The sequence below is a fragment of the Gymnoscopelus braueri genome (assembly GCF_963280865.1).
Source record: "Gymnoscopelus braueri genome assembly, chromosome: 17".
Taxonomy (NCBI): domain Eukaryota; kingdom Metazoa; phylum Chordata; class Actinopteri; order Myctophiformes; family Myctophidae; genus Gymnoscopelus; species Gymnoscopelus braueri.
The window spans coordinates 38,869,815-38,896,895 of record NC_137617.1 but is presented as its reverse complement, the minus strand read 5'-3'; the positions used below and the strand labels follow the sequence as shown (position 1 = coordinate 38,896,895).

The following is a 27,081-nucleotide window of genomic DNA, read 5'->3' as shown; positions in this document are numbered from 1 at the left end:
TCTCTCTCTCAGCTAGGGGGGTTCTTGGCCTGAAAAAAAGGTTGAAGACCCCTGGTGTCGATGGAAAAACAGTACAAACAGGTCAGTTTTTCTAACAACAGAGGGTTTAAATATTCACTTCTGCAGTGGTTAGGAAAAAACATAAAACTGGATGGTATCTTGTAAAGTTACCGCAGGGAATGGATTACCCATGAGTCACGACACATGTGATTGACAAGCCTGATTGATGCTATGAGGCTGAGGAATCCCCCCTGGGGGGTGAGGCTGACGTCAAAATAATATAGAGATACAAGGTTTCTGCCCGACGACAGGGACGACTTCTTATTTTCCCCCTGGACTGATGTGAGTGAGTGAGAGGCGAGTTGTCTCCGTCTGTCTGTCTGTCTGTATTTGTCTCCCTGTCTGTCTGAGGAATCATCCAAGAGACACTCCAGCATCACCCCCAAAACTTTTAAATAATTCACGGTTGTTTCTGCGTCAGACCCACGCGCACGCACACACACACACGCACACGCACGCACACGCACACGCACGCACACGCACACGCACGCGCACACCAGAGGCAGCTGAGACACTGGGGAGCACATGCTGAACTATACTATTTGAACCCATTAAAACCGGGAAAGCATCTGTGTGTGTGTGTGTCTTTTTTAGATGTATGCCGTTGGCTATTCAAAAATAGCAGATATACAAGCTTACAGGGCGTCACTTCGTGCCACGCTGCGAGCTTGTACATCTGCATCTGCTTGATCATTTCGAAAAAGAAAGTGTGAGAACTAAGTGATTTAGAAGACATTTTGTAGGTCTCATGGGTCTTAGACAAGGGTTTCTGATCTGGTTCTCGCAGTGCGTCAGTTACTGTATGACGCACAGCGTTCATGAAAGCCGGCACAACGCAGCGGTTTGGATAGGACCACGCCTCCCTCCTCACTGTAGCATTCACGTCACTATCTAGGCTGTCATTATTTGAACTCCACAGCCTGGGTTTATTTTTTTATGTTTTTTATACAAAAGCAATGACTGCAGTGAGTTAATAAATAAAAACCCAGTCCAGGGTTTAAAAACTCAAGTGAATAAGGTTCTCACACACACACACACACACACACACACACACACACACACACACACACACCCCCCCACACCCCCACACACACACACACACACACACACACACACACACACTAAACAGGCATCATGCCAGTGCACCTCCCAATTATCAAACTAGAAGTCTATGAAAAAGAAATCAGTCATTCCGAATAAGGACGCTAATTAAATTACATATTGCAGTCATGGAGCACACAGCACACCGGCATCCACTTCTGTTTGTGTGTGTGTGTGTGTGTGTGTGTGTGTGTGTGACAAATTATTGTCTTAGGAATGCGACAAAAACTAAATAATATCCATGAATTCAAGTCTCCATGGGGTGACTAATCGATAGAAAAAAGTAATTTTTGGGGGGTGAACTATGCCTTTAAACCATAACGGAGGAGGTGAACAGGGAACGTAACGTGTTGCTTACCACATCCGTCCTGTAGAGAACCTCCAGGATGTCACTCAGCAGCTGGCAGCAGGCCTTCAGCTCCTCCTGCTTCTCCAGGTGAAACTTCAGCTGCTCCGTCATCAGAGGCAGCAGGATCTCACGGCAGTCTGCAGGGACACATGATACACAACCTTTTAATGCATTCATTCAGTCTGCAGGGACACATGATACACAACATTTAATGCATTCATTCAGTCTGCAGGGACACATGATACACAACCTTTTAATGCATTCATTCAGTCTGCAGGGACACATGAGACACAACCTTTTAATGCATTCATTCAGTCTGCAGGGACACATGATACACAACATTTAATGCATTCATTCAGTCTGCAGGGACACATGAGACACAACCTTTTAATGCATTCATTCAGTCTGCAGGGACACATGATACACAGCATTTAATGCATTCATTCAGTCTGCAGGGACACATGAGACACAACCTTTTAATGCATTCATTCAGTCTGCAGGGACACATGATACACAACATTTAATGCATTCATTCAGTCTGCAGGGACACATGATACACAACCTTTTAATGCATTCATTCAGTCTGCAGGGACACATGATACACAACATTTAATGCATTCATTCAGTCTGCAGGGACACATGAGACACAACCTTTTAATGCATTCATTCAGTCTGCAGGGACACATGATACACAACATTTAATGCATTCATTCAGTCTGCAGGGACACATGATACACAACCTTTTAATGCATTCATTCAGTCTGCAGGGACACATGAGACACAACCTTTTAATGCATTCATTCAGTCTGCAGGGACACATGCACAACCACTTAATTCATTCATTCAGTCTGCAGGGACACATGTGCAACCAGTTAATGCACTCCCGACCTTTTGTCCTTATTGGAGCCCCCTAACCCTTCTTCTTAAATGACAAAACCTGAGACACTTCCCACATGCACTTGTGGGTTTTTTTTCAGACATGTTATCCGCTTAGGCCCTATACTTCTGCCACAACAAATAGTGAAAATAGCTAATCTACAAGCCTGAAGATTGTTTATTGGGTCAAAATGGATCATTAGTGTAACTTACTGTACAATAATTTTCCCCAAAAAATCATGTTAATTTTGTGAAACACATGTCTAATTTTGGAGTTAACCACATAATCCTCAGCATCCGTATTGTGGGGGGAACTTCGTATTCGAAGACATTTAATGTAGAGTGGAAACAGAAAAAAGGGACAATTAAAGAGCCCTAAGGGACTCTGCTCAACAATGTATGGGGTTTATTAAGGCATAGATGAGATGGCAGAACACATTAAGGCTCATTTCACACTGGGGACCCATATACATTGTAAAATGTAACTCGGACAGGGTACAAATGTTAACAAAATGGACCCTTACAAATGGATAACTTAACAAAGATTTTTTTTTACAGTGAATGCACACCCACGTGCATTTTGTTAATAACTTCTTTGCAAAGATGCGGTGGATGCGAGCGCGGCGGTATTAGTCATCAAAAATATATGACAGCTCCCAGAAGGCCTCTGAACGGTGACGAGTGCCACAGGTGCTGTCACAATGCTGTCAGTGCAAGCCTGCACATCAAAGACGTATACTTCTTAGAATATGTCTCTTGAAAAAAAAACAGAAAAACAAGACCTTAAAGCTCAATCCGGAACTAGTTTTTGCGAATAAAATGTTATTTTTGACTAATCTTGTACGGTGGAGCATTCTGTGTAACATTCATTGTAGTAGTCCGTTTTGCCATAGTAGCTCTGCTGTCATTTATAGCGTTTGTCTATAAGGAAGGAACGCTGAAAAAAGCATGCCGCAGGGTTCCGGCGCCCGAGAATATTTTGAAATGCAACAGCAAGTCATCATAGAAACGATATGTATTAACCGTAAAATACAGACATTTCTGGAATATTTCCGGCACCTATGTGTCGTTTTGGCGCGAGTGTCAGGGGCCGCACCCAGTGTGTATTGTGTAAGGACCTTTTAACACTCGCGTGACTAAGCCATCAACCTGACCGATTTTGAGAATTTAAAGTGGATTATCTTCTCTCATGAAGCTCTGAGAAAGTTCCCCTTTCATGACTTTTCCAAACTATTTGTTTCAAATCATCTCCGTTATTTTTTTTCTTTCTGAAACGTATTATAAATATGAAATTAGCACCATATATACCATCCCAGCCGTTATATTTCGGCTAAATTGACCGCTCTCACCCATCTCTCCCCCAGGGAACAGCAGTTGACACCTCGAGACCCCCCGCAGAGCGGCCCGTAGACGAGCAGACATAGCTGCGGAGCGAGTCTATGTTGCCATGTCTGCTTATTATAAGCGACTCACTGTTTTCTCAGGGCACAACGACGCATGCAGTAACATTTTCATAGACCTGACTGCTTATTTCTCTTGCAAAATTTGGCAACCCTCTTCACTGCAAAGCGGTGGAAAAAGATAGGATCTACAAGCATAAAGCTTGTCACGCAGCAACTGTTTTATGCTTGAAGATCAGATATTTTGCGCAGGATTGAGCACATTTGTGGAACATAGCGATGTGTTCACTTGTTGCGCTGACAGGGAGGAGGAGAGGAGACGCGTTTGTCAGCTACGTGGACAGCTGATAGAATGAGAGCTTTACGCTCAGACAATAATGTGATTATTATTATGAATAATAATAATAATATTGGTTTGTCAAGAGATATCCATGTGTTTTGGACAATGGAGATAGTCACGTAATTAGACAGTGGCTTCAGCGTTCATATAGGCTCCGTTTCACTGAAGAGTTTAATGTGACGCTACAGATCGCACTGTTTTATACACTTTTTTTTATAAAGATTTTACATACAGAATATGCAGTTACCATTACAAGTTAGCCTATTTTATAATGTTTCTGCCTGCCTACAACAACAACATATGTGAGCTCACTGACTGAGCAGAGTGCAATCGAAATGTTAATAGCTATTTAGAAGACAATGGAACCCCCACTGTGTGGGGAAGGTGGTGTGAGCTCGTCTGGAGCACAGAGGGGAGACAGTGACCAATAGAATGGAGGCTATGCACATGCTTAAAGTGAATGGCACATCGAGTGGCAAAGCGAGTGGCAAAGCAACATGCAAAGTGAGTTTAACATTGTTTAATGTTGTTTAATGCAATCAGATATGACTTTTCTGTTTGGATGCATGGGCTGTCAAGGCCAGAAAGTATTTTTTTGACACTCAGTAGGCATTCCTGCATAACTTCCGGGTTTGATGATGATGTCACACGCATACCCTCTATAGCCTGATTTGGGGATCAAAAAGACCGTTTTTGCTCCCCAAATCAGGCAGTGTGTGGGATAATGAAACCCCAGTCATGCTAGAGTTAACCCCTACCAGCTTCCCAAAGAACGCTCGTTAAACGGACATCTGAGCAAGCCATCTGATCAATACATATGCTGGTAGAATGTAATTTTATTTTTTTTAAAACAAGTAATTAGTAAAAGGTATGACCCAACACTCTTTCCTTGTTCTGGTCAACATAAAAGTATGAATGCATTGATTATGAATCGAACGGGCAAGTCTGTGTGGTCAGCAGATCCATATCCTGTGTAAATAAATAAATGAACTCACAATAAAAAACATTGAAAAAAAATGAACAACAAAAAAACAGACTCATTTCCTTTCCTCCAACCTGCTCAAACGTGAGCAGGTTGACAACGCCATGCCTTCCTCCACCGTCAAATATTTGATTAAAACTACAGAAACATTCAAACGGCCCAAGGAGACTATATGGACTCGTAGCGGTGAACAGTGAATTTCCATATACTATACTGTCGCTGTAATAACGGGTGGACACCTTGGGAATGGATATATAGAACCTGTGTTCTAGTTTTTATAGTATAGTTTGTTGATTACTTTTGATGCAGTAATGGTCTTTTTTTTCTTTTTTATCTTCCCTTCATTCTTTTTTTAGGTATTAAACAGGTCTTAAAATTCTTTAAATTGTCACTTCAATGTCACCTGGGGACCCCACAAAAAAAACACTTTTGGACATTCTGTATGAGGTTTCCACCCGACAGAGACGATATCCCAGGCAAACCTAATGCTACATGATAATAGCCGATCTACAAAGTCAAACCGCTGTGAGCTTGCAGATCGGCTATTTTTCGCCACACGCCGGCATCATACGACAAGGTTTAAATTGGGTTTTTTATCAAACCTTTTTTTGACTCCTTTCAAGAAAATTGTGGCTGTGTGTGTGTGTGTGTGTGTGGCTGTGTGTGTGTGTGTGTGTGTGTGTGTGTGTGTGTGTGTGTGTGTGTGTGTGTGTGTGTGTGTGTGTGTGTGTGTGTGTGTGTGTGTGTGTGTGTGTGTGTGTGTGTGTGCGCGCGCGCGTGTGTGAAGCCTGGGGGACACTGATTGCAGTGTGGGTCATTTGAAAGATGGGGATCTAGAGGTGAAAGGTGGTGTTCTTTCATCCTTCCGGGGCAGAGGGGGGACAGCAGCGGTCAGAGCTGGCCTGATTACTGCCTGTCTACAATGTGCTGAGAGAGAGAGAGCGATGAAAGAGAGAAGAGAGATAGAGAGAGAGGGGGAGCGAGAGAGAGAGGAAGGGAGTTATAGAGTGAGAGTGAGATATGATAGAGAGAGGGGGAAGAGAGAGGGGGAAGAGAGAAAGAGGGGGAGAGAGAGGGGGGAAGAGAGAGAGAGGTAGCGAGATTGATAGAGGAAGGGAGAGAGAGGGAGAGATCTGAGAGAGAGAGAGATGATAGAGAGAGGGGGAAGAGAGAGAGAGGGGGGAAGAGAGAGAGGGGGGAGAGAGAGAGGGAGCGAGATTGATAGAGGAAGGGAGAGAGAGGGAGAGATCTGAGAGAGAGAGAGAGATGATAGAGAGAGGAGAGGGGGTGAGAGAGAGAGGGGGAGCAAGAGAGCTAGAGGAAGGGAGAGAGAGAGGGGGGAGAGAGATCTGAGAGAGAGAGATGATAGAGAGAGGAGAGAGGGGGTGAGAGAGAGAGGGGGAGCAAGAGAGATAGAGGAAGGGAGAGAGAGAGGGGGGAGAGAGATCTGAGAGAGAGAGACGTGGGAAAGAGATAAGGTGGACTTAATGTGGTCCAGCTCTTGCTCAATGAGAACAAGAGTATCTTTCTTGTGGAAGGGATGTCTGTCTGCCGCTGCACACAATGGCTATTGACTGAGAAATTAATGACCCTTCTGGAAAGAATAAAAACTGGAACGGAACAGTATGGAACGGAATGGAACGGAATGGAATGGAGAGCTCAGCCACACTGCAGCTCAGTCTAGCACATCGCCTCTATCAATGACACCGTGCAGTGCAGTCACACACAAATACACACGTTTGTATTACAAAACTTTTTAGGGCACTGATTTTATAGATTTTTTTATTTTTTTGTTTTACCTCGTTAACCCCAAGCCTAAAGCCAAAAATAAGTGGACACACACACACCATCCTCCCTACCCGATAGGGTTAACCGGTAATAATTTTTCACCCTGATATACGTATGCAGTATGCTACTGTGTTTTACAAGAAGTTCACATTATTATTATTAGTAGTAGTAGTAGTAGTAGTAGTAGTAGTAGTAGTAGTAGTAGTAGTAGTAGTAGTAGTAGTAGTAGTAGTAGTAGTAGTAGTAGTAGTAGTAGTAGTAGTAGTAGTAGTAGTAGTAGTAGTAGTAGTAGTAGTAGTAGTAGTAGTAGTAGTAGTAGTAGTAGTAGTACTTGAACCTTTTGTCATGCTGAATTTTGAAAAGATACTAAAAACAATATATTTCATCCTCACTAATCATTTATTAACTGGATAATGACGTTGGCTAGCTGATTGCAAAGCTATGTGTTATCCCCATGCATACACCCTGTGTACTCCAGTCAGGCAGGGTGCTGGGTGCTGTGAGGCCATGGTGAAGGTCCTGGCTGAGGCATGGTAGTATCTAACGTTCCTTTCCGGGGGTTGAAAATGTAAAAAAAATGTTCATCTTTGAAAACGCACCGTCTCGCGTCTCCATGTAAACAGGCAATACGGGGGAAACCGCAAAACTGGCTTCCCGGTGTGGAAGGACCTTTACTCTCACTCATACTCAGTGTTAAAACACTGAGGAATTGACTGTGTAACAAGCCCTGTCACCCAGGAACAACAGGACAAAAAATTACCTTGTTTCTCAGAGCAACATTACGAGATGAAACAGCGATTTGTCTGGAGTACTTCTCAGCTGAAGGACAGATATTCAGCATCATCGGCTTCGACGGCACGACCTGGTGTTTTGGTCCTCCGGCGGCGGCACGCGGCAATCACGATCGACCTCATTAGCGCCGCGCCCCGGTTTGGAAGAAAAGCTATTGAATGTAGAATGGCCATCGCGTGGCCCGGCTGCTCATTAGTATGGATCTGATGCCAGTAATGGCATCAGATCCATACTACTTGAGTAAAAGTAGCGATACCACAATGTAAGAATACTCAAGTACAAGTAAAAGGCCTACATTCATAATCTTGACTTGAGTAAAACTACAACATTTTTATTGTCGTCAAAATATACTTACCGTATTTTCCGCACTATAAGGCGCACCGTCAGTGCGCCTTATAGTGCGGATGCGCCTTATAATCCGATGCGCCTTATATATGTATCAATATTGGTTCCCTTGGTTTCCGCACTATAAGCCGCACCGTCAGTGCGCCTTATAGTGCGGATGCGCCTTATAATGCGGTGCGCCCTATATATGAAAATAATACATTTATTGAAGGTGCGCCTTATACTCAGATGCGCCTTATAGTGCGGAAAATACGGTACTAAAGTAAAAGTACGCAAATTCTTCAAAATAATATCAAGCTCACGATCGCGACGTGTTGTGAGCTTGTAGATCAGCTATTTTCAAATGGCCGAAGTATAAAATAAGCTGTAATAATAATCTAAATCTGCAGAGTAACTATAGTAACTACAGCTGTCAAATAATTGTAGTGGAGAACAAAGTACAATATTTGCCTTTGAGAGGTAGGGGAGTAGAACTATAAAGTATTGAAAAATGGACATGCTCAAGTAAAGCAAAGAGTACCTCAAAATTGTACTTGAGTAAATGCACTCGGTTACTTTTCACCGCCGGTCGTTACTATGGATGTTGATGCAGTAATTACACAGCAGGCCTGCTGGTCCATGATGCTGCCTCCATGCACTGCTGACCAGTGTGTTGATTACTGGCTCTCAAAGCCGTCACAACACTTCCACGCTCGCTGACGTTTCCCACGCACCGCCGCGATTTGTGCAAAGGACAGCGGTGTCGACAACCCCACGTCGTTATATGCCGGTTAATGGCCGCTGGGATGTACAGTATATATATATACATATGTACACATCAGTATACTTGGTTGATCGGGTTCCCCCAGGGCTATATCCTTTGCATACTCCTTTTTTCCTTCTAAATGCCTTAACCGAAAAAAGCCAATCTTCAAGCTCAGAACACGTTGGATCGGCTATTTTTTGCTGAATGTTGGACCCTGGAATAGGGTGTTAACAAAGATAATAACTATAGAGTTTTTCCTCATTTATTAATAATTTTTAAAAAATCCTGTCTACACGAGCAGGTATATATATCCGTCCCCATTAACCCATTAACTGCCAGAGGTATTTTCATATTTTTTTAGCCAGTGCCAGAGATTTTTCATTGAAAAAAAAAAAGTACTCAGGAGCCGAGATACAGAATTTTTAAGTTTTAAGTTAACAAGGAAGTGGATAGGAGTCTAGATCTTCAAAAAATCATATCTCCTTGGTCTTTGGGTCAAATTGGAAATTGGATTTTATTTTTTAGTTCACGTAGATCTACGCGACTGGCACGTGGCGGCTTTAAATAGGTTCGCGTAGATCTACGTGATTGGCAGTGAATCAGTTAAAACGCAAAAAATGCAGCTGTCTTGCTCAAGGACACCTTGACACCAACTCTGGGGGAGCCCGGGAATCGAACTGGGAACCTCATGGTTTCCATCCGGCCACTCTACCCCTGAGCCATTTCCGCCCCACTATATGTCCTGTCAATGTGTCATCTTCGCTCTTGTAAACCAGCCCTAATACATACTTTGCCAGTCAGTGAAAATTACCGATCTACAAGCTCACAATGCGTCGTGAGCTTGTACTGTAGAGGCGCCTTTTTGACTAGCTCAAAATAGGGGTACCAGGTTGTAAGTGGTTAATGTAATGGGAGAGAGAGCACGATTGGAGGCAAATAAATCACTTGCAAATGGGGCTCATCGGAAGAGAACACAATTATGTGGGCTGCTCCCCTGGCCTGTGTTAAAGGGGGCGAATCACTGTAGCATCCAGAATCTGTTTGCGCTCAAAGTTTTGAGGAGAGCGCCTCGTGGCCCCACTCGATAGTTCCAGTCTGCTTCCCCCCCGGCCCACCCACTTCCCACCGACCGTTCACTGGAGTTTGGATGTGGGTGTGGGTTTAGAGCGGGGATTGATTTTCAACCTTTTATGTTTCAAGGACCCCCCGTTTGGTAAAATGCTGCATTTATACAGTGCCTTTAACCCTTTGAATCCGGGAACGCCTATCTGTCATTTTAGATTTCTTTGGGTATTTAAATATAGCAGATCTACAAGCTCGTAGCACGGCACCAAGTGCCGCGCTACGAGCTTGTAGGTCTGCTATATTTAGAAAAATCGTGAAAGTTTGTGCAAATATTTCAATATATATATATTTTTAAAGCGAACATTTGTAAATATAAACAAAAATGTTTTTGTGTGGTTCTCAAACCTTTTCATGTCAAGGACCCCCCAAAAGGACATGTATTTGGCTGCGGACCCCCATCTCAAAATATGTTGTTCCAGGGACCCCCCAAAAGCAAAGATTTGAGTTACAAATGTTCGCTTTAAAAATATATATTCAAATATTTGCACAAAAAAAAAATCAGGATTTTTCAAAACATAGCAGATCTACAAGCTCATAGTGCGGCACTCATGAGCTTGTAGATCTGCTATTTTTTAATAGCCAAAGAAATCTTAAGTGACACAGATGCGTTCCCGGTCTTAATGGGTTAATCCAAGGCGCTTTACAATGTGCCCACCACACATTCACAATTCACTCGCACATTCATACACCGACGGCAGAGGAAACCATGCAAGGCACCAACCTGCCCATAGAGAACAACTAGGGGCTCAGTGTCTTGCTCAAGGACACTTTGACAGAAACTCTGGGGGGAGCGGCGCTCTACCTCCTGAGCCTATGCCACCCCCCGTTTGATATGCATTACGCCACAGACACCCCATTTCTTAACATTTTCTATCTCTGGGAGGACCTCTCAATGTAAAATATGTAGTGTTAATTTAACTCACAAATGGAACCAAATGGACCCGTAAGGGTCCAACTTTCAGAGTTACAGACCTGTGGTGTTAAGAGTGCAAACACGCTTGTGTCTATTCATGTGTGTGCAGACATGTATTTGAGTGTGTGTGTGTGTGTGTGTGTGTGTGTGTGTGTGTGTGTGTGTGTGTGTGTGTGTGTGTGTGTGTGTGTGTGTGTGTGTGTGTACTGTGTATGCACATAATTTATGTGCACACATGTATGACTCCTCATGCATGATGCGCACAAATCTGCTCATTTGTGTGTGTGCACGCGCGCGCGCGTGGAGTTGGTGCACAGGGAGTAAGGATTGGCACCGTAGGAAAACACAAGGTATTAACCCATTAACACATTAACCGCCAAGAACGTAGTCCTACGGTCCGTTAAATCCAACTGTTAAGCGCCGAGACCGTAGCCCTACGGGCTGCGGTCTTTTCGTGCATGCGCGGTCCGGGTGCACTTTCGGAATTTTTTTGATCCACTTCCGTTTCCGGTTTGATGACCGGAAATAGAATTATTTGGGATCCGGTTTTGACGATCACGCCCGCTCCCATTCTACAGACGAAACTGAAACTCAATTCTCTTCCTGTAGTTTTTTCTCCTCGCATTTCACTGTTTAACGTAATCCGCTCTAACTACAACATGGATACCCCGTTTGACACGCGATCTTCACTGGGAGATACAGGGAGATCTCGCGGATGTAAACAGACCGTGTAGAGCTCAATCTTAAGGATTTTAACAAGATCTATGGCGACATGAAAAAAACAAAAAAACAACAAAAACACCTTGGCACTGGTGAGTACATTATGAGATTAACCTCTGGCGGTCGATGTGTTAAGCCCTGAGGCCAATTTTCTTTTTTTAATTCTAAACCCTAACAGTTTTCTGAAAAAAACTATATTGCTATATATCAGTGGTGCTCAAACCTGTTCACGTCAAGGACCCCCAAAATGACATGTATTTGGCCACCGACCCCCATCTCAAAATATTATGTTCAAGGGACCCCCAGAAACAAAGATTTGAGTTAAAAAATATTCGCTTAAAAAAAAAATGTGAACACATTTTCAAGATTTTTCAAAAATAGCAGATATACAAGCCCGTAGCGCAGCACAAAGTGACGCGCTATGGGCTTGTATATCTGATATTTTTTTTGTATAGCCAAAGTATAAAATAATGGTTAAAGTGTTTACACATGATGTTTCCCGGTTTGTATGGATTAAGCACTCTACAACAATGCCAGACATCCCTCATATAGGAGATTTTCTTTTGTTTTCAAGCCCTGGGAGAGAAAAAAAACACACACACACACACACACACACACACACACACACCCCCACACACACACACACACACACACACACACGCACACACACACACACACACACACACACACCCTCTGACTGGTGGGCAGGCAGCTTAGCTCTCGCCATCCCTCAGCAGCCAAACTATTTGTGTGCAGACATGGCTGTCGTTTCGTATCATCGCTAGCCGATGCACTTAGTTTCCAGGGGGCTGTTTGCTCCAGCTGTGCATAGATTAGAACCCAGCCTTAGTAGTGTGTGGCGTATATATATAGCTGTCTAACTGTGTAACTCAGTGATTATCAACCTGTGGGGCCGGGACCCAATGATGGGTCGTGAGGATATTGCAAGTGGAAGGCCAACTAATTTAACTGGCAGTGGTGGGAAAAGTACTCAACTGTTTTACTTAAGTAAAAGTATCAATACTGCAATGTAGAAGTACTCTGTTACAAGTAAAAGTCCGGAATTAAACATTTACTTGAGTAAAAGTAAAAAAGTATTGGTATCAAAATGTACTTAACGTACCAAAAGTAAAAGTACTAAAATGTTTGAAAATAGCACATCTACAAGCTCACAACGCGTCGCGATGTGACGCGTTGTGAGCTTGTAGATCGGCTATTTTCAAATAGCCTTGGTATAAATAGGGCTAAAGTTGTTATGTTCTATAATATAATAATGTATATCTGCAAAGTCACTAGTAAATGAAGTTTTCAAATAATTGCAGTGGAGTAAAAGTACCATATTTGCCTCTGAGATGTAGTGGAGTAGAAGTCTGAGATGTAGTATTGAACATTGGAAATATTCCAGTAAAGTAAAAGTACCAAAACATTTTACTTAAGTACAGTACTTGAGTAAATGTACTTAAGTTACTTTACACCACTGCTAATTGGCAAAATAGTACTCTCTCTCTCTCTATGTTATTATACGTTTATAAGACAGGACATCACATATTGATGAACATTACTTATAAATACACCGGAATAATGCTAATTTACATAATAAAAAGAAATCATGTTAAAACATGTCATGGTATTTTTTCCATGTCAGATAAATTCACTATGAACTACATTACTTAGAGAAAGCCATTGAACATGAAGAAACATAATGGCCTTGTGATACTATTAATCATGTTAAAATATTAATTCCAGTGCGTGTAAGACAACAATTGCAAGATAAATGAAGAATGATCAAAGATGTTGTCTGTGCAAGCTAGCTGGCAGAATATTTTGGGAGACAAAGAGTTTTGATGTTCCAAGAACAGACGTAGCTGAAATATCAGCTAGCTGTCACAAAAATGGAACATTGAAACACTTGTCTGTTTAATATTACTTCTCTAGAAATGTTAAGGCTTGGATCGATCAAGGTAGATAATGACACTATACGGATAAAACTGCGGATCTATAAGTTGGAGGTAGAGCGGCCTCTTGCAAACAGTTCCGTCTGCGTCAAGAGTGTTAGGGAGGTATGCATTCCTATGCATTAAAATACTGTATATGAGATGAAATCTCTATGGATGAAATTAATTCAGTTTTAATATTGTTTTTAATTTTGGGTATGCTTATTTTTCTAGTTTTTTAGGATTTATTTATTCAGATCGATAGGGTATTTTTCTGCACAATTTGTTTTCATTATTTCATGAATTCTGCTTTCTTTTACTAGGAGAAATGTAATTTTGCTTCTTTTCTAACACTGCTTGCAGATGGAAAACAAATGACAAATAAAGCAATCTTGAACCTTGAATGTGTGTGTGTGTGTGTGTGTGTGTGTGTGTGTGTGTGTGTGTGTGTGTGTGTGTGTGTGTGTGTGTGTGTGTGTGTGTGTGTGTGTGTGTGTGTGTGTGTGTGTGTGTGTGTGTGTGTGTGTGTGTGTGTGTGTGCATGTGAAAACGTAACACACTTTGTAAAGTGCTTTGGATAAAAAAAAAGGCTCTACAAAAATGCAGAACAATTTGACCAGTGACCTCAAATTCTCTACCCCGGAGTGTTGTGCAACGTGCGGATCAATTCTTGCGATTTAATCCTGCTTAAAAGCAACCAATCGTTTTTACGGATCGGTGTACATCAATGACTTTTGGATTGGGGCCGTCCTTCACAATTGATTTCTTCATTAGAGATTAATAAAAAGCCATTTCATGAGAAGACTGACCGCGGCTATGCGAGATTTCCTCAGATTGCTGGGAGGGAAATCGTTGCTTAATTGACACACTAATCAATGCGTAAGTCCTTTAAGCCATTAAGACCGGTAACGCATCTGTGTCATTTTAAGATTTCCTCGGCTATTCAAAAACAGCAGATATACAAGCTCATATCGCGGCACCGAGTGCCGCGATATGAGCTTGTAGATCTGCCATTTTTTGAAAAATCGTGAATTTATGAAATTTTGCAGATTCTATAAATGTCTAAATCCTAACAGTTTTTTTTATATCACTGGTTCTCAAACTTTTTTCATGTCAAGGACCCCCAAAATTATATGTATTTGCCCGCGGACCCCCATCTCAAAATGTTTTGTTGCAGGGACCCCCCCAGTAGCAAACATTTGAGTTACAAATAATAAATAATATATTCAAAGATTTGCACAAAATGTTCACAATGTTTCCAAAAATAGCAGATCTAAAAGCTTATTAGAGCTTGTAGATCAGCTATTTTTGAATAGCCCAAATAAATCTAAGATGACACCGATGTGTTCCCGGATTGAATGGGTTAATGGTGGAAAAAAAAGGCGCAGCCCCGCCAGCAGCTTGGATTAATTGAATTACTAATCACGGTGTCACGCGTTAGTTACACTTTTATTACCCGGCTTCGTTATGCTTCTCTGTTGCAGCTCTGTGTGACTTATGAAAAAAAGATTTCTGATAACGGTGACTGTGTTACAGGAAGAGGAAGGCCTCAGCAGGGGTGAAACCAATTAATTGATCATCATTATATTGATTGGTTCAATTACATCTTTAGTAAGTGAAGTCATGTTAATATTTCTAATACTGTCGCTTCCCGTCGCTCCTATTTACATGCAACACCCACTGCATGTGGATCCCGCCCCCTTTTCTTCATTGGCTGTTGATTTGAATCAGAATGCAGTGGCCGCGCCCCTGCTGTCCAGGCTCTGAGGCGAAGTCTCCCAGGCTACCGCCGATGTGACTGATATGCCCATATACTGTATGGAGATCTGTGTGTCTGCCCGTCCTTGTCCCTTTAATTCCCATATATGGAAATCCGTGATGTCATCAGTATATGCCCAATTGCCCATATATGGGCATGCTGATATTCATAGGGGTGGGCAATATGGCAAAATTATCACGTCACAATTTTTTTGAGGCAAAAATGACGATCCACGATCGAAGTATAGTCCTCACAAGTGAAGTAGCACAAACACGTGTGTGTGTGTGTGTGTGTGTGTGTGTGTGTGTGTGTGTGTGTGTGTGTGTGTGTGTGTGTGTGTGTGTATGTGTGTGTATGCGTGTGCGTGTGCGTGTGCGTGTGTGTGTGTGTGTGCGTGTGCGCGTGCGTGCTTCTCACCGTGCTGAGTGAACAGGTCACTGTGGACGATGTCGATCAGACACTCCAGCTTCTGTTTGACCAGGCGGCCCAGTGGAACCTTCAGGATGAACTCCGTGAACAGCTTGCTATGGAGACACAAGCAACACACAACACTGTGAACAGCTTGCTATGGAGACACAAGCAACACACAACACTGTGAACAGCTTGCTATGGAGACACAAGCAACACCAACACACACACACACACACAACAAGGTCAAACCACACGCTGCATGCATGCTTGTATGATGGACTGGGCTGTCTTGTTTGTTATCGACTGTGCAGTTGTCAAGTTTTTTTTGTTGTTGTTGTGTTTTTCAGTGGTGGAAATTAATTAAGTACATTTACTCAAGCGCTGTACTTAAATACAATTTTGAGGTATTTTTACTTTGCCACTTGTATTAGTATTTCCAAATGTCTGTACTTTTACTTCTACTCCACTGCATCTCACGAGGCAAATGTTACACTTTTACTCCACTAAAATTATTTGAAAACTAAAAATGTGTTACTAGTACATTTTTAGATTTTGATTATTATTACAAAACATACATTACCCACTTCAGCCCTATATACATTTCGGCCATTTGAAAATAGCTGATCTACAAGTTCACAATGCATTGCACGATGCAACACACTGTGAGCTTGTAGATCTGCTTTTTTCAAAAAGATTTTAATACATTTTAGACATTTGAAAACTTGAAATTAATACAATTTTGAATTCCGGACTTTTGCTCGTAACTGAGTATTTCTATATTGCAGTATTGATACTTTTACTTTACTTACATGGACTCCCATAACCGTATTCGGCCATCATCTTGAAGATTTAAAATAGAGTAGCCCAGTGTCTTAATGATAATCAGCTTTTTTCCCAAAAGACTGTATAGGAGGCATCTACTGTTAATTATGATGTCCATTGACACCACGGATATGCTCGAGGAGTGTGAAACATATTGTTAATTTCCCATCGTCTTTAACCTCGACACGGAAACCAAACTCTACAAAATGGAACCACGGTTTCATTCCCCTCTGTGGTCAATTGGTGCACGTGTACCATTTATGGAGGAACAAATGGAAGGATGGATAGGTTAGCTGGGACAATTTCTCTTCAATTCAACCATGTCACAGAGTTTGAACTTGCCAAAATAAGTCCTTCAAAAACAGAAGAACTGTGACAATGGACATTTTTGGCAAACACATTGGACAATTCCGTGGCAAGGCTATGACTGATACAAAATCCCAGACGGCTGCAACAATGAACATCGCTGTTAAGCGTGTTCCGTCTTCAATGAATAATCACGAATCAATGTGCCTGCCAGTCTAGTTAACAACAGTAAAAGAACAAAACAAAGCATGCAAAAAGAGGGAGAGTTTATTTATTCATTCATTCATGTTCATCTATAATGACACGTCCAAAATAGGGATGCCGGGTTTAAAGTTGTTGTTGGATCAGGACATAACTTTTAAAAGTCCTCTACACTACTTTTTCATTACTTGTGGAACATTAACGGTCCATTCATTTTTCTTCATTTGCACAGTATGAAGCCTATGCTACAGGGTGTGCTCACACGCCAGTGTAGCAGATTGGGTATGAAAGATATGGATTGTGTTTCTTTACGTGCGTGCGTGCATGCACTGAGTGAGTTGCGTTGCGTGTGACGAGCTGATAGTTAGCCGCTCAAGGTTTCCTCAGGGACTGAGGCACCAGTGGTGGAAAAAGTACTCACATTTTTTTTAAGTAAAACTCAATAATGCAATGCAGAAATATTCTGTTACAGGCAAAAGTCTGGTAATCAAAAGTATTCAAAATATACTTTAACCCTTTAAGACATGAAGCCGATTCTATATGTCTTCTAAATCCCAACAGTTTTCTGAAAAATTTATGTTTCTATATCAGTGGTGCTCAATCTTTTTCATGTCAAGGACCCCCAAAATGATATGTATTTGGCCGCAGACCCCTATCTCAAAATATTTTGTTCCAGGGACCCCCAGAAGAAAAGATTTGAGATAAAAATGTTTGCTTTAAAAGAATATATATTCAAAGATTTGCACACATTTTCACGTTTTTTCAAAAATAGCAGATCTACAAGCTCATAGCGCGGCATATTTTTGAATAGCCAAAGTGTAAAATAATGCTTTTTAGCTCAAATCAAAAAATGAAACAGATGCTTCTTCAGGTCTTAATGGGTTAAGTACTAAAAGAAAAAGGGATATTCATCATAATGAGTATGTTTCATAAGTTATCATTATGTCTAAAATGTATTTTTTTTTTATTGAAAGAAAAAAAAAGAGGGGAAAAAAGCTAGGCTATATTTTCAAATAGTCAGTTTACAATAAATAGGGCTGAAATGGTTAATGTATGTTTTGTAATAATAATCACATTTTACAAAGTAACTAAAGTTTTCAAATAATTATAGTGGAGTAAAAACTTACAATATTTGTCTCTGAGATGTAGTGGAGTAGAAGTATGAAGTATAGAAAATTAGACATTATTTAGTAAAGAAAAAATGACCTCCAAAATTAGTACAGAGCTTGAGTAAATGTGCTTACTTTCCACCACTGACTGTGTGCATTGCGTGCGTGTGAGGAGCTGATAGTTAGCTGCTCAAGGTTTCCTCAGGGACCGAGGCACTGTCAACAGTTTGTCACGGATGACTTGACAGGGACACGTCTCTAGCCCTCCGAGCACGATGGCGCTGGCAGAAGTCAGCGGTCTTCTCGCGCTTACTTACACACACACACGGCCCATTTAGACTGTGGACTTATACCACTGATCCTGACTGACAACAAATTAGCCACTAGCTACAGACGTCTCACAATCAGCGAGAGCCTTCGCATACTGGCTCGCAGTGAGTCAGCTTGTTTTTTGACACTGGTGGGCATGTTGCAAGCGTTTGCGGACCAGTGGCGTACAGTAACTAAGTACATGTACGCAAGTACTGTACTTAAGTACAATTTTTAGGTATTTTTACTTTACTGGAGTATTTCGAATTTTCTGTACTTTTACTTCTACTCCACTACATCTCAGAGGCAAATATTATACTTTTACTCCACTACAATTATTTGAAAACTTTAGTTACTAGTTATTATTTAGATGCTGATTATTATTACAACACATACTGTACACATTATTACAGAACAAATACATTACCCACTTCAGCCCAATACATTTCTGCCATTTGAAAATAGCAGATCTATAAGCTCACAATGTGTCGCGATGTGACACATTGTGAGCTTGTAGATCTGCTATTTTCATACATTTGAAAACTTGTGAAATGGGACATTCTGCATAATCAGTACTTTCTACTTTTGGTACTTTAAGTACATGTTGACCAATACTGTTGGACTTTTACTCAAGTACATTTTTAATTACGGACTTTTATTTGTAGCAGAGTATTTCTACTATGCAGTATTGATAATTTTACTTAACTCATTCAGTGCCATGCTTATTTATGAAATTTTGGCTCTGAGTGCCACAACCAAAATTCATTGTAAAAAAAAGTGCTTAGGAGCCGAGACACAGCCTTTTTTAGTAAGTAGTTAAACAAAGAGTGAATGGAGCAGCAAATCTTCAAATCATCATATCTTGGGTTCTGAACCTTTATTTCCAAAATAAAAAAATTGGACGTTTTAGACGTCCTGTGGCACCCAGGGCTATTTAGACGTCGGACGTTTTAGACATCCTGTGGCACTGAATGAAAAAAAAAAACACATTCGCAACAAGCTTGCAACGAGTTTGAGACTGGGGTCACAAAAGAAAAAAAGGAAATCTATCAAATAGGGGTCAGTGGCCTCAATAAACTGTGACCCCTGAAATGAAAAAAAAAAAGGCTGAGAATCCCTGGAAAAAGGACATGATCCTTGGGGCTATTAGTGTGAGGTTGCATCTAGGTAGGCCAAGGCCCTCAGGATCTGGTAGATTCAAAAGCACCACAGGGGCCTGGGTATGGCAGATCCCTGCCGCTCAGAGACTGGCACTCTATCAGAGCACGCAGCTCAGCCACCGCTCCGACCTTGAGGTCGGGAGAGGATCGCTGGCCCACAGCCTCCACAATCTTTTCATCTGGACAAAAAAAGAGGGGAAAAAAACATCCAAAGACCAAACCACTGCCGGCCAAAGGAATGCACAGCATGAGAGGAAGACTTTAGAGGTCTAGTGGGGGATATTGCAGTGTTCCACAGCAGATCTGAATAGTGATGCTGAGGGGAAACTTTGACTCAGACTTTCTTTCATGGAGAACAGACTGGGTTTCCCACGGTGCCATCCAGCCAGGCTGTGTGGGCCATACGATGCCAAATTCAGGACACTGTTGTCCCACGCATCATGCACCATTCCTCCACAGACGTTTTGAGTTCATGGATGAACAGCGCATGCGTGGGACAAACTGGTGCATGCACGGGTACAACGCACTGTCCAAGTGTAGCAGAGTGGCTCAGAGCCTCTGCCTGGAGACCAGAAGCAGAATCCCCCCTTCAAGGGGGAGTCCCCCCTTTAGGCTAGTGGATAAGATGTTTAGTTTCAATGTTCCCAGCCGCGTGAGAGACCCGGGTTTGAATCCCGGGCATTACACATGGACAAAACTACAAACATTCATGGATGAACTACAAATGTCCATGGACAAACTACAAGTGTCTATGGACAAACTACAAGCGGCCATGGACAAACTACCAACGTCCATGGACAAACTACAAGTGTCTATGGACAAACTACAAGCGGCCATGGACAAACTACCAACGTCCATGGACAAACTACAAACGTACAAGAACAAACTACAAGTGTCTATGGACAAACTACAAGCGGCCGTACAAGCGAAAACTACAAGCGTCCATGGAAAAACTACAAACGTACAAGGACAAACTACAAGCGTCCGTGGACAAACTACAAGCGTCCATGGACAAACTACAAGCGTCCATGGACAAACTACAAACGTACAAGGACAAACTACAAGTGTCTATGGACAAACTACAAGCGGCCGTACAAGCGAAAACTACAAGTGTCCATGGAAATACTACAAACGTACAAGGAAAAACTACAAGCGTCCATGAACAAAATACCAACGCCCGTGGAAAAACTACAAACGTACAAGGACAAACTACAAGTGTCTATGGACAAACTACCCACGTCCATGGACAAACTACAAATGTAGTCCATGGACAACTACAAACATCCATGGACAAACTACAAGTGTCCATGGACAAACTACAAACGTCCATGGATGAACGGTGCATGTGTGGGATGAACACATCTAGGGAAGCTGCCCCTGCAAATAGGGAGTGTGTTAATTGTAAGCTTTCATCTCTATTTAGTATCACCAAATCAAAAAAACATGAAACTGTGTGGGTGAATTAAAGTTAGCACGTTAGCTACCTCACCTTAATGGTGTCATTATTAAACCAAAGCATATTATCGTTAGCGCCAGAACTAATGTTATGCCAGAACCCGGCATGACTGATAATAAAGTTAAAACTGAAGTACTTATTTACCTGATTTGCAACGAGTGGAGCATTTGATTAGCACCACACCAGTGATCATCATGATCTTTTGCTTACCCCGCTCGATAATAAAGTGGGTTGTGTGTGGGCGAATTACAGGTGTTTATTAAACCAAAGCCTTGTTGATTAACTAATACGGTCTGAAATTAAAATGCCTCAACTGGAGAGGCCTAGATACGTTTTGTAACAAGCAATTTGAAGTACTGTTTTTGACAACATAATTTGGGGGTGTTTCTGTAGTTTTTACCACTCCAGCTTTTCAAACATTAAAAAAATATATATTGCATGTTACTGCTTTAGGACATTGAAACTATAATATGAGGTTAAACTGTTACTATGACATTGATACGGTATATAGAACAGGATTTTAATCTTCTAAAACCAGGGAAGTCACCAGGGGGTTAGTTAATATAGCGTCACAATCATTTTAACCACATTTTATACTTTAGCTATAAAAAAAAAAGCAGATATACAAGCTCATAGATCTGCTATTTTTGAAAAATCTCCAACATTTTTAACTCAAAGCTTTGCTTCTGGGGGCCCCTACAGTATATTCTTGAGATGGGGGTCCGCAGCCAAGTACATATCATTCTGGGCGTCCTTGACATGAAAAAGTTTGGGAACCAGCCGCTTTAAAAAAAACTCAAACTAAAACCTGGTTGTTCATTTTGACTGAACATGTTTCTCTGCCTGAGAGAAACGCTAGGATGAATATATCAGCCTCGCCGTCCAGAGGGTTTCAGACATCTACTCCCCTCTCCACGCCTTCCTTTGGGCAGAATGAATATTGCATCATTAGGAGACGAGTGGCTTCCTCTTCATTCACACCAATTAGACTCTGGCGTGTGTGCGTGTGCGTGTGCGTGTGCGTGTGCGTGTGTGTGCGTGTGCGTGTGCGTGTGCGTGTGGATTGTGCGTGTGTGGAGCAACCTGCGCCATTTGATCTCTGTACTGAGACATCAAGGCCTGTGCATATATCTCAGTATCAGTAATTCGGGATGAAAAATCTGTGGTTTACTCAAACTTGTGCTGTAAAGTAAGTAAGCCTTGCCGAGCCATGTGGCCCACAGGGCAGGAGCCCATCTCCTGTTTCTGTAGAGAGAGCAGGGGTCTTCAACGTTTTCAGGCCAAGGACCCCCTAGCTGAGAGAGAGAGATGAAGCAGGGACCCCCTCTATATTGTAAAAAATTGTGTTTCAGATACACTTTTGCTGCTCTTTTTTCCCCTCTACACACCTATCACTCTTTGCCAAAAATAGCCGATCTACAAGCTCACAGCGCAAGGCGTTGTGAGCTTGGACAAACTACAACAGGGGGTCCGCCCGGACCCCCTGTTGAAGACCCCTGCTGTAGAGTGAGGTGGCTTGATGTAGAAATATATCCCCCCCCTGCCATGAGGCACAAGTACACCCCCTGGACATGCTGCTAGTACGCTAGTATGTATGGGACGCGAACAGCCTTTTTGCATGTAGCTGGGGGAAGCCTCGCCCCTATTGGGCCGGCGCGCGGGCGGGGACTTCTTTCCTCTACATTAGAAGAGTTAGGACGTCACATTCTAATACAAGCCGAATACCCAATTTCAGCACCGGCCTCAGTGGCACACCTCGCTAATCATTAGACTCTAAATCCACTACCACTGAGAGTCTGGGTTCGAGGACTGCCGCTTGGGACAATACTTTTTCAAACAACCGCAGACTACTTTTTTTCGTCGATAAAGTATAGTTTTGGACCATGACGACCGGCCGATGGTCTGCTAGTCGACTAAGCACCGTCCGAGTTTATGTACCGATAGGCACATAATCGTAAATGATGTTGTGGGGACTGCGTTTGCCCCAACTGCCACTCAGTGCACTAACATAGCTCGCGTCGCCAGGCTCTCTCCCCCCCGCCACCCGCCCCCCCGCCCTCTTGCCTTCAACTACATGCAAAAAGGCTGTTCGCGTATGGGACTTACCACCCTTGATGCTAAGTGCAAAGCAATATTGGATTGCATTTTTACAAGGCCACTGAGCTGATACTCAAGTACTGTACTTGCGTTTACTTTACTTGAGTAAGTCAATTTTTCAATACTCTATACAGTACTTCCACTACATTATATCTAGGAGGCAAATATTGTACCTTTTGCTCCACTACATTTATTTGACAGCTGTAGTTACTTCATAGATTTAGTTTAGTGATTATTTATCTTTTTTTTTTTGGGGGGGGGGGGGGGGGAATAGTAGATCTACAAGCACACAATGCGTCACCATGCGACGCGTTGTGAGCTTGTAGATCTGCTATTTTCGAATAGCCATAGGGGTGGTTTATGATCAATAATTATAGTCCAATAACAAATGGCTAAATGGCTGAATAAGTACTTTTACTTTAACTACTTTTAAGTACATGTTGATGCCAATACTTTTGTACTTTGACTTAAATAAGTCAAAGTACCCTGTGGTGTGCTGTTACTTTTACTTGAGTCCAAAACGTCTTCTATACCACTGTGAAGAACAGCCCTGCCAACACTCGTTTGTAGGGAGTTCAGTGTGAGAGAAAAAGATTATAAAGACAGAATGAAACGCTTGACCAAAAGTGCATCCGATGAATGAAATATGAGTGCCAAATGTTTTTCCAAGACTAATGTGCTGCTGAAATGCTTCTAGTACATACATCAGCAGAGATTTCCATTCACATTTGTAAGTATAATGCACTGTAAATGAGGCCGAGTTAATATTCTTTTTTTGTTTTTCTGTGCTGCGTCCCTTCAGCGAGAGATTAAAGGGATTTGAAGTGGGACAGGGCAGGGACATCGAGGGCAGTGCCCACGTGGGGCATCTGTTAACTATGCAAGCACTGGTTTCTCAAACACTGTCCTCAAGACCAGTGGTTCTCAAACTTTTTTCGTGCCAAGGAGGAGGACCCCCAGAAGAGACGATTTGGGTTAAAAAAATTCTAACTTATGGGAAAAAAAACACTTTCAAGATTTTTAAAAAATGTTCAAAAATAGCAGATGTAGGTCTACTATTTCTGAATAGCCAACGTATAAATGGATGAAGTGGTTAAAACGACTGTGATGCTATGTTAACTACTTTCCCTGGGGACTCCCTGGTCCCCCCCCCCCCACAGACTTTTAGAAGCAATGCTCAAGACGCCGCGGACTCTTTTACTCAAAAAATTAAGCAGAGGTTGTTTGCATTAAATGGCCTTAACGTGAAAAAAAAAAACACAAGAGAAATACTCACTGAATATGAACATGTGACGCTGCAACAATTACATCGTAAAAGTATGTGACAATAACTTTTAAATTGTACATACTAGACTGGGCACCAGCCTACTCTGGAATGTTGTGTAAGCCGAGAACGATGCAAGGTGGGAATGTCCCACTGTGCCAGTTGTCAGAGGAGAGAAGAGAGTCCCGCCCCAACACTCCCTGCTGACAGGTGCCGTCCCAGCCCGTAGGACTACTTGTAGTGACTATTATCACCCTCCCTACCCGGCATCCCCCCCCCCCCCCGAACACGGGCCAAATGTGTTCGCGTAGAACAGTGGTTTTCAACCCGTTTCATATCTAGGGCCATTATTTATTAGGCATTTGAGCCACGGACCACCGTTTGATGAGTTTTGGGTCTCTCAGACCCAAAACTCATAAGATTTTGGCAAAATAACAATTCTACAACATTATCTAATTGTGTAGACTTCTTGTAAATTAAGTAATGCAGATGTTCAACAATAATTTAACCCATAAGGGTCCATTTGGTTTCATTTTACACTCTCAAGAGTTAAAGATGAGGGTCCATTTGGTTACCAACTCTCCATCATTTAGCTAGGGACCACCTGCAAACTCCTCAAGGACCACTGGTGGTTCCCGAACCAATGGGAGTCTGGGTTCGAGGACTGCCGCTTGGGACAATACTTTTTCAAACAACCGCAGACTACTTTTTTTCGTCGATAAAGTATAGTTTTGGACCATGACGACCGGCCGATGGTCTGCTAGTCGACTAAGCACCGTCCGAGTTTATGTACCGATAGGCACATAATCGTAAATGATGTTGTGGGGACTGCGTTTGCCCCAACTGCCACTCAGTGCACTAACATAGCTCGCGTCGCCAGGCTCTCTCCCCCCCGCCACCCGCCCCCCCGCCCTCTTGCCTTCAACTACATGCAAAAAGGCTGTTCGCGTATGGGACTTACCACCCTTGATGCTAAGTGCAAAGCAATATTGGATTGCATTTTTACAAGGCCACTGAGCTGATACTCAAGTACTGTACTTGCGTTTACTTTACTTGAGTAAGTCAATTTTTCAATACTCTATACAGTACTTCCACTACATTATATCTAGGAGGCAAATATTGTACCTTTTGCTCCACTACATTTATTTGACAGCTGTAGTTACTTCATAGATTTAGTTTAGTGATTATTTATCTTTTTTTTTTTGGGGGGGGGGGGGGGGGAATAGTAGATCTACAAGCACACAATGCGTCACCATGCGACGCGTTGTGAGCTTGTAGATCTGCTATTTTCGAATAGCCATAGGGGTGGTTTATGATCAATAATTATAGTCCAATAACAAATGGCTAAATGGCTGAATAAGTACTTTTACTTTAACTACTTTTAAGTACATGTTGATGCCAATACTTTTGTACTTTGACTTAAATAAGTCAAAGTACCCTGTGGTGTGCTGTTACTTTTACTTGAGTCCAAAACGTCTTCTATACCACTGTGAAGAACAGCCCTGCCAACACTCGTTTGTAGGGAGTTCAGTGTGAGAGAAAAAGATTATAAAGACAGAATGAAACGCTTGACCAAAAGTGCATCCGATGAATGAAATATGAGTGCCAAATGTTTTTCCAAGACTAATGTGCTGCTGAAATGCTTCTAGTACATACATCAGCAGAGATTTCCATTCACATTTGTAAGTATAATGCACTGTAAATGAGGCCGAGTTAATATTCTTTTTTTGTTTTTCTGTGCTGCGTCCCTTCAGCGAGAGATTAAAGGGATTTGAAGTGGGACAGGGCAGGGACATCGAGGGCAGTGCCCACGTGGGGCATCTGTTAACTATGCAAGCACTGGTTTCTCAAACACTGTCCTCAAGACCAGTGGTTCTCAAACTTTTTTCGTGCCAAGGAGGAGGACCCCCAGAAGAGACGATTTGGGTTAAAAAAATTCTAACTTATGGGAAAAAAAACACTTTCAAGATTTTTAAAAAATGTTCAAAAATAGCAGATGTAGGTCTACTATTTCTGAATAGCCAACGTATAAATGGATGAAGTGGTTAAAACGACTGTGATGCTATGTTAACTACTTTCCCTGGGGACTCCCTGGTCCCCCCCCCCCCACAGACTTTTAGAAGCAATGCTCAAGACGCCGCGGACTCTTTTACTCAAAAAATTAAGCAGAGGTTGTTTGCATTAAATGGCCTTAACGTGAAAAAAAAAAACACAAGAGAAATACTCACTGAATATGAACATGTGACGCTGCAACAATTACATCGTAAAAGTATGTGACAATAACTTTTAAATTGTACATACTAGACTGGGCACCAGCCTACTCTGGAATGTTGTGTAAGCCGAGAACGATGCAAGGTGGGAATGTCCCACTGTGCCAGTTGTCAGAGGAGAGAAGAGAGTCCCGCCCCAACACTCCCTGCTGACAGGTGCCGTCCCAGCCCGTAGGACTACTTGTAGTGACTATTATCACCCTCCCTACCCGGCATCCCCCCCCCCCCCCCGAACACGGGCCAAATGTGTTCGCGTAGAACAGTGGTTTTCAACCCGTTTCATATCTAGGGCCATTATTTATTAGGCATTTGAGCCACGGACCACCGTTTGATGAGTTTTGGGTCTCTCAGACCCAAAACTCATAAGATTTTGGCAAAATAACAATTCTACAACATTATCTAATTGTGTAGACTTCTTGTAAATTAAGTAATGCAGATGTTCAACAA

General features: G+C 42.2%; 1 protein-coding gene across 2 annotated transcripts in view; it reads right to left on the bottom strand.

The window, feature by feature from the left end:
• The window catches only part of dock1 (dedicator of cytokinesis 1), a 455,553-nt gene that overhangs the window by 295,995 nt on the left and 132,477 nt on the right, over positions 1-27,081 (bottom strand). For both annotated transcript variants that reach the window (XR_013934788.1, XM_080454394.1), the window contains exons 25-26: positions 15,647-15,753; positions 1,520-1,647 (exon numbers count right to left, since the gene is read on the bottom strand). Coding sequence is in view for 1 of the 2 variants with exons in the window: in XM_080454394.1 (XP_080310520.1) it covers positions 1,520-1,647; positions 15,647-15,753 (235 nt within the window). In the remaining variant the exon portion in view is untranslated. The remainder of the gene's footprint in view (positions 1-1,519; positions 1,648-15,646; positions 15,754-27,081) is intronic.